The 8,103-nt window shown below is 40.1% G+C and overlaps 1 protein-coding gene across 1 annotated transcript in view; it reads right to left on the reverse strand.

Moving 5' to 3' along the window:
- FANCD2 (Fanconi anemia complementation group D2) overlaps positions 1-8,103 on the reverse strand; it is a 73,521-nt gene that overhangs the window by 58,174 nt on the left and 7,244 nt on the right. Inside the window, 5 exon segments of the mRNA XM_012802473.2 lie at positions 819-962; positions 5,914-5,949; positions 6,452-6,560; positions 6,907-7,007; positions 7,403-7,507. Coding sequence (XP_012657927.1) covers positions 819-962; positions 5,914-5,949; positions 6,452-6,560; positions 6,907-7,007; positions 7,403-7,507 — 495 coding nt within the window.

Raw genomic sequence — 8,103 nt, forward strand, 5'->3', positions numbered from 1 at the left:
GAGCCCAGGAGTTGGAGGTTGCTGTGAGCTGTAATGCCACGACACTCTACCCAGGGGGAGAGCTTGAGGCTCTGTCTCAAAAAAAAAAAAAAAATTAAAAAATAAAAATGAAGTTATACCATATGGAATCAGAAGACCCAGACTAAAACATTTCTCATTTTAAAAAAAGGGGGTATATAGGTCAGGTGCAGTGGCTCACACCTGTAATCCTAGCACTCTGAGAGGCTGAGGTAGGTGGATTGTCTGAGCTCATGGGTTTGAGACCAGCCTGAGCAAGAGTGAGACCTCATCTCTACTTTATTTTTTTGGCCAGTGCTGAGTTTGAACCCACCACCTCTGGCACATGGGGCTGGCACCCTACTCCTTGAGCTACAGGTGCCACCTGAGATCTCATTTCTAAAACCAGCTGGGCGTTGTGGCAGGCTCCTGTAGGCCCAGGTACTTGGGAGGCTAAGGCAAGAGAATCACTTGAGCCCAAGAATTTGAGGTTGCTGTGATGTTATGGCAGTCTATGAAGGGTGACAAAGTGAGACTCTGTCTCAAAAAAAAATGGGGATTTGAGTCAAGTAAGTTCAATGTAAACCAATTTTGTGACCTTTCTGCTAAAAATGCGAAAATCAATCTTAGGCTGGTTTACAAAACTATAAGGTTGCAATCAAGGTAAGTGATAATCTTACTATGTTTTGAAATATAGAGCTCCTGATCTAAGATCAAATGCAGCAAAGTGATGCTGTTAAGATTGTTATACTGGGTAAGAAAGGTTAAGATGACATCTCCACAACTTTTGGGCTAATGTTGTCTAATTCCCTGACACTTACCAAGTAATGAATAAAGAACGTACTCTGCAGCAGCTGCTCTTCAATAAAACCTGATCGAATCTTATTTCTTAGCACCCTCTCAATGCATTTCTTTGTCTGAGTATTGGTGCTATAGATGATGAGGAGCATTGCCAGGTCAAAAATCTATTGTCAAGAAATATGCAACAACATGAAAAGTTTAATAAATTGTGTACTTTTACCACAGTAAAACAACAGTTCTCAACTTTTTCCCATTTAAACACAAAATGGATGATACTCATTTGCTTAACTTCCACGGATGTACCTACATTTTTATAAAACCCAAAACTATTTTTCAGAGAAACAGTATCACAACTATTAAAAGCACTGGTCTCTATTAAGAAAACAGTAGAATAAAAGTAAAAGTGACGTTATACAGGAAAAAAAATTAAATCACTTGTCAACTCCAATACGTACTTCCATTATTATTAGGAAAATAATATGGGAAAGGTTAAATAAATTATGATTGAGTCACTTGATTGAGTCATAAGAGCCATCAAAAATTGAGCTACAGGCTTGGCACCCGCAACATAGTACTTACAGCACCAGCCACATACACCTAGGTGGCAGGTTTGAACCCAGCCGGGCCAGCTAAAACAACAATAGTAACTGCACCAAAAAAAATAGCCTGGTGTTCTGGCAGGTGCCTATAGTCCCAGTTACTTGGGAAGCTGAGGCAAGAGAATCACTTAAGCCCAGGAGTTTGGGGTTACTGTGAGCTGTGACACTACAGCACTCTACCCAGGGCAACAGCTTGAGGCTCTGACTCAAAAAAAACAACAACAACAAAAAAAATTGAGCTACAATATAATTTTTGACAGAGATATATTGAAGTGGAAACAAAACAACCTACAAAATGATAATCATAGTAAGATTCTGTTTTTGTAAAAACAATATATAAACATTTATATGTGTAGATATAAGAGCAGGTATGCCAGCATTTATACATATGTACAGCTTGTATATGAATAGAAAAAAATCTAGAGTGATGGGGCGGTGCCTGTAGCTCAAAGGAGTAGGGCGCTGACCCCATATGCTGGAGGTGGCGGGTTCAAACCCAGCCCCAGCCAAAAACTGCAAAAAAAAAAAAATCTAGAGGGATGATTACTTTTGAGGAATGAGAGCGTGTGGAGGGAAACTTTATTTTTTGCATTTGTAGATTCCTTGTGGGTTTTTATCCTCAATTAACTAGCATTATCTATGTTAAAAAAAAAAAAAGAAAAAGTTAAAAAGTTTAAGCAGGATAAAACAGAAAATACAAATTACTTAGAACATCTATTCCGACTTGAAGGTCTACCCAAGACACCAAAATTGAGAATCATTAGAACAGAATAGAATATTGCCAGTAAAAATATCAATGAAGGTAACATTAACATTGAAGCATGCAAAATGTTTATGAAAGGAGAAAAAATGTCAAGAGAAAAAAATCAGAATACAGTCACATTTATACATTGATTACAAATCTACAAAGATAAGTATGCAAGCAGCTAAAGTGACCAATTTATATTTATGAAAAAATAAAAACAGTTGTATTAGGGCATTTTGATTTTTGACTCACAAAAATTTGCTGATGTTTTTCATTGTTTTATTTGATATCATAAAACTGTTTAAGATAGTCATCCAACAATTGAATAACCCAACTAACAAAAATCTCATAAACAAAACAGATTTCAACTAAAAAAAACAATGATTTAAGGAAATCAATCATGTGGCTTATAACAGAAGAACATATTTCTAGAATTAAAAGAGACATACCAAGTCACAGTGGTTCACGTCTTTAATACTAGCACTCTGGGAGGCTGAGGCAGGAGGATCACTTGAGCTCAGGAGTCTGAGACCAGCTCTAGCAAGAGCAAACCCCCAATTTGGGCACCTATAGTCCCAGATACTTGGGAAGCTGAGGTGGGGGGGATCCCTTAAGCATGGGAGTTTGGGGTTGCTGTGGGCTATGATGATGCCATGGCACTCAACCAAGAGCAAAACAGTAGGATTCTGTCTCAAAAAAAAAATAGGGCAGCACCTGTGGCTCAGTGAGCAGGGCGCTGGCCCCATATACCAAGGGTGGTGGGTTCAAACCCAGCCCCAGCCAAACTGTAACAAAAAAATAGCCAGGTGTTGTGGCAGGTGCCTATAGTCCCAGCTATTGGGAAGGCTGAGGCAAGAGAATCACCTTGGCCCAGGAGTTGGAGGTTTACTGTGAGCTGTGTGATGCCAAAGCACTCTATTGAGGACGATAAAGTAAGACTCTGTCTCTACTATAAAAAAAAAAAAAGGTAAATAAAAAAATTTAAAGAAGAATTGAGTTATAAAATTATATTGAGAATACGATCTCAATTTTAAGTATGAAATATATATTATATACACACACATACAAATACATAGTTTAGCAAAATATACCAAAAAATATTAAAAGGTTAGCTTGTTTTTGTTTGTCTTGAGACAGTTTCTGTCATCGGGGGATAGAGTGCCATGGTGTCAATCTGGCTTGCTAGGACCTCAGACTCCTGGGGCAGACAGCAGGCCTCTGGAGTAGCTGCAATCACAGGTGCCACCAAAAAAAAAAAAAAAAAAAACCAACCAAAAAACAAAAGAGTGAAATTCTTTCTCTTTTTAAAAGAAAAAGAGAAACAATAGAAATTAGTTAGGCAGTGGTGGTAGGCGCCTATAGTCCCAGCTACTTGGGAGGTTGAGGCGGGAAGATCAATTTCTTGGCCCAGGAGTTTGAGGCTGCTTTGAGCTAGGCTGACGCCACAGCACTCTAGCCTGCGTAGCAGAATGAGACTCTATCTCAAAGAAAAAAAAAAATTAAAAGAGACACAAGGCATGGTAGCTCATGCCTGTAATGCTAACACACTGGGAGACCAAGGCAGGTGGATCACTTGAGCTCAGGGGTTTAAGACTAACCTGATCAAGAGCAAGACCCCATCTCTAAAAGATAACTGGTTATTGTGGCAGGCCCCTTAGGCCCAGCTACTCAGGAGGCTGAGGTAAGAGAATCACTTGAACCCAAGAGTTTGAGATTGCTGTGAGCTATGATATCACATCACTCTACTGAGGGTAAGAAAATGAGACTCTGTCTCAAAAAATAAATGGATAAAAGCAAAGAAACATGAAATCTACTGAAAATATAAAACTATTTGATTCATTCCAGTCAGGTGTACATAAAGTAAATAAAACAAGGAATGCTATATATATATATATATATTTTTTTTTTTTTTTTTAAGAGACTGAGTTACTTTGTCACTCTCAGTAGAATGCTGTATTCTAGAAATAACTTCTTCTGTCACAGCTCACAGCAACCTGTAGATCTTGGGCTGAGGCGATTCTCTTGCCTAAGCCTCCTGAGTAGCTGGGACTACAGACGCCTGCCACAACACCTGGCTTTTTTTTTCTTTTTTAATTGCAGTTTGGCCGGGGCCGAGTTCAAACCCACCACCCTTGGTATATGGGGCCGGCGCCCTATTCACTGAGCCACAGGCGCTGCCCCAAGGAATGCTATTATCTTAACCACTGCACCAGCTGGAAGGAAGGGGAATCAGACAGATACAGAGACTTGACTCATGACCTGGCTGAGTCAAAAGAAAAAGAAAAAGGCAGTTATGTTCTTCACCTTATCACTAGGGACTTGGCTTCTTAGACCACATTTTGGTATGCTTGTTTAGCATGTTAGTATTTCTAGGCTGGGAGCAGTGTAAGTTAGTATTTCTACAGTGGGAGTTAGTACTTCTAGACTGGAAGCAGTTCCAGTAATCCTAGAACTCTGGGAGGCCGAGGTGGTGGATTGCTTGAGCTCACAAATTCGAGACAGCCTGAGCAAAAGCAAGACCCGGTGTCTACTGAAAATAGAAAAAAAACTGAGGCAGTAAGATTGCCTGAGCCCAAAAGTTGAAGGTTACTGTGATCTATGACACCATGGCAATCTACCCAGGGCAACAGCTTGAGACTCTGTCTCAAAAAAAAAAAAAAAAAAGGCTTAGCACCCATAGTTCAGTGGCTAGGGTGCCGTCCACATCCACCAGGAGTGGCAGGTACAAACCTGGTCCAAGCCTGCTAAAAACAACAATCACAACTACAACAGAAAAATAGCCGGGCATTGTAGTAGGTGCCTGTAGACTCAGCTACTTGGAAAGCTGAGAAAACCCAAGAGTTTGAGGTTTCTGTGAGCTGTGAGTGACACCACGGCACTCTACCGAGGGCAACATAGTAAAATGCTGTCTCAAAAAAAAAAGGAATGTTAATACTTCCCTTCTGCAAACTGTAGGCTTATTATTATTTTTCTTCTGAGACAGAATCTTATTTTTTTGCCTTCAGTAGAGTGCCATGGCTTCATGGCTCACAGCAACCTCAAGCTCTTGGGGTGAAGTGATCCTCGCTCTTGGGGTGAAGTGATCCTCTTCCTCAGCCTCCTAAGTACCTGAACGCCTGGCTATTTTTAGAGATGGGGGTCTCACTCTTCTTCAGGCTGGTCTTCAACTCCTGAGCTGAGACAATCCACCTGCCTCAGCCTACCAGAGTGCTAGGATTACAGGTATGAGTCAATGCACCTGGCCTGTAAGCTTATTTAATCACCAGAATTAATAAGTAAGAATCTGTCATAAGCTCGGCACCTATGGCTCAAGTGGCTAAGGTGCCAGCCACATACACCTAAGGTGGCAAGTTCAAATCCAGCCCGGGCCTGCCAAACAACAATGGCTGCAACCAAAAAAACAGACAGGTGTTGTGGTGGGCGCCTGTAGTCCCAGCTACTTGGGAGGCGGAGAGAGGCAGGAAACTTGCCCAGGAGTTGGGAGGTTGGTGTGAGTTGTGATGCCACGGCAATCTACCCAGGGGGACAGCTTGAGGCTCTGTCTCAGAAAAAAAAAAAAAAAGAATCTGTCATAGGATGAGTTAAAAAAAAAAAAAAAAAAGAATGAGTAGGAGCAGGCCATAGTCACTCCTCAAGTCATCTTTCTCAAAGCAATTACAGAGGGCACAGGATGACTGGAGGGAAGAAGAGAAAGAAAGTACAAAGGCAAGCTATCCAATGTTACTACTTTTAAGTCTGCAATACACAAAATGCATAGTACATGAATATTACCTTGTGTTCAGATGCTGAGTTAATACTTTCAATTGCCTGAAAATGTAAGAGTCACAAAAATATGATACATTAGTGGAACATATTTGGCCTTATTCAGCATGCCCTGTTATCTTATTTTAGAGTCAGTCTGCCCATCTGGAAACCATCATCTAGCATATCTGCCTAAATGACTTCTTTTTTTTTTTTTTTTTTTTTGAGACAGAGCCTCAGGCTATCCCCCTGGGTAGAGTGCCGTAGCATCACAGCTCACAGCAACCTCCAACTCCTGGGCTCAAGCGAGTCTCCTGCCTCTGCCTCCCAAGTAGCTGGGACTACAGGTGCCCACCACAACGCCTGGCTATCTTTTGGTTGCAGCCATCATTGTTGTTTGGTGGGCCTAGGCTGGATTTGAACCTGCCACCTTAGGTATATGTGGCTGGCGCCTTAGCCGATTGAGCCACAGGAGCTGAGCCGACTTCTAAGAAAGACTTTTATACATTTGTCACTTATTGCCACCCATTTTCTCCTTGATACTCAAAGTCCCCAAGCTGTCACTCACCTTAATCCAGGCTTCTGAAATGATTTTCTCATATCTAACAGCTGACTTTATTACATCAAAGAGGAGAGTAACACAGTCTCGACTGCTGCTGTCTTGATTTCCTGAAGAACTATGAGTAGCAAAGGGGAAAAAATTTCTCTTCTACTTACCAGAAAAGAATTTACAAGATAATAGGTTACTGCTTACTAGTTATGTTCTTTGGATTAAGTCAAAACCTCATGTGTAAGACAGCTAATAAATGTGTATAGTAGTTTATCAGGGATTTATATGACCAGCTAAGAAAAAATATACACATATACACATGATTTAAAAAACTGTAACAGTGTATGAATGTAATATTACTATCATTATTTGTGCTTGTGAGTAGTAAGCTCTAGCTGTCCTAACTTTAGGACAAATGTTAGAAAATTTTCTCTATGCAAGAAAAGAGGTAGTGATTCTTGAGCTCTCTATACCTTGCTCGTCCTTTACTTTTCATCTTGCTTTGGGAAGCTTGAAACCGTGATGGCAAAATACAATGCTGCAGATCCAACTGCTCCCGAAGTTGAGAAATTACCTGTTAAAAATAAACATTAGCCATGTGTTCTGCTCATTCAGAGCAGACAGGCACAGTTCAAGAAAAAATTTAAAATGTTGGAGAAGCCATTTTGAAAAATAGTTAATGAGAATAGCCAATGAAGTATAGTGTGTCACACTCAATTCTAGGATTCCTTGAGTTACCACACAAACGTACTACACAGCAAATATAACCTGTAGCAGCTGAAAAACAATAATCAATAGGACTAGTAGTTCCAATCTCTTCCCTGAATGTCATCTGAATTAAGCAACATTACCAATGAGTCTGGGGACAGAGACAAACAATTGGAACTTATTAATTTAAATAATTCATCCTCCATGAATAAACATTCAACCTAAATGTTCATTTAGGTTTGGTGGGAAAGAATAGCATACCTCAAGTGCATCTGTGGGTGTTACAGAATGAAGAATGAACTTGATTATCACAGGTAAATCATCCAATCTGACAGAAGACAGCTTACTCATCACCAACTGCCGGACCTGAAAATAAAAAGCAAAAAAATCTTAAATATTTTCATTTCACTACTTCAACCTGACACTAACTTGTTAGGTTAAAAAAAAAATCATGGGCAGCGCCTGTGGCCCATATGCCAGAGGTGGCAGGTATAAACCCAGCCCCAGCCAAAAACAGCAAAAAAAAAAAAAAAAAAATCAATTCCCTCTCTCAGTTTCCCACTTCTAATTTAGGAAGAAAAGGTTCCTTTTACTTTTCCCCAAATTACAATCTTTCAATTGTTAACACCCCAGCTTCTTTAAAAACAGACAGATGATAAATGTATAGCAATGTTCTTTTACATTTTGGAGCCTGAATTTTCAACCAGCCACAAGAAGATAGGTAGTATCCTCTTTTTATATAGAAAGGATCACATAATATAAAAAAGTGTTATTTCTATGGGGAGTAATTAATGTGTAGGTAATAAAGAAGATTTCCAGTACAACTTATTGCTCAAAAACAGATCTATAGGCTTGGCGCCTGTGGCTGAAGTGGCCAAGGCGCCAGCCACATACACCTAAGGTGGTGGGTCCGAATCCAGCCTGGGCCCGCCAAACAACAATGATGGCTGCAACCAAAAAAT

The sequence above is a fragment of the Otolemur garnettii genome, unplaced genomic scaffold (genome assembly GCF_000181295.1).
Source record: "Otolemur garnettii isolate 467f Iridium unplaced genomic scaffold, OtoGar3 scaffold00015, whole genome shotgun sequence".
NCBI classification, from domain to species: Eukaryota; Metazoa; Chordata; class Mammalia; order Primates; family Galagidae; genus Otolemur; species Otolemur garnettii.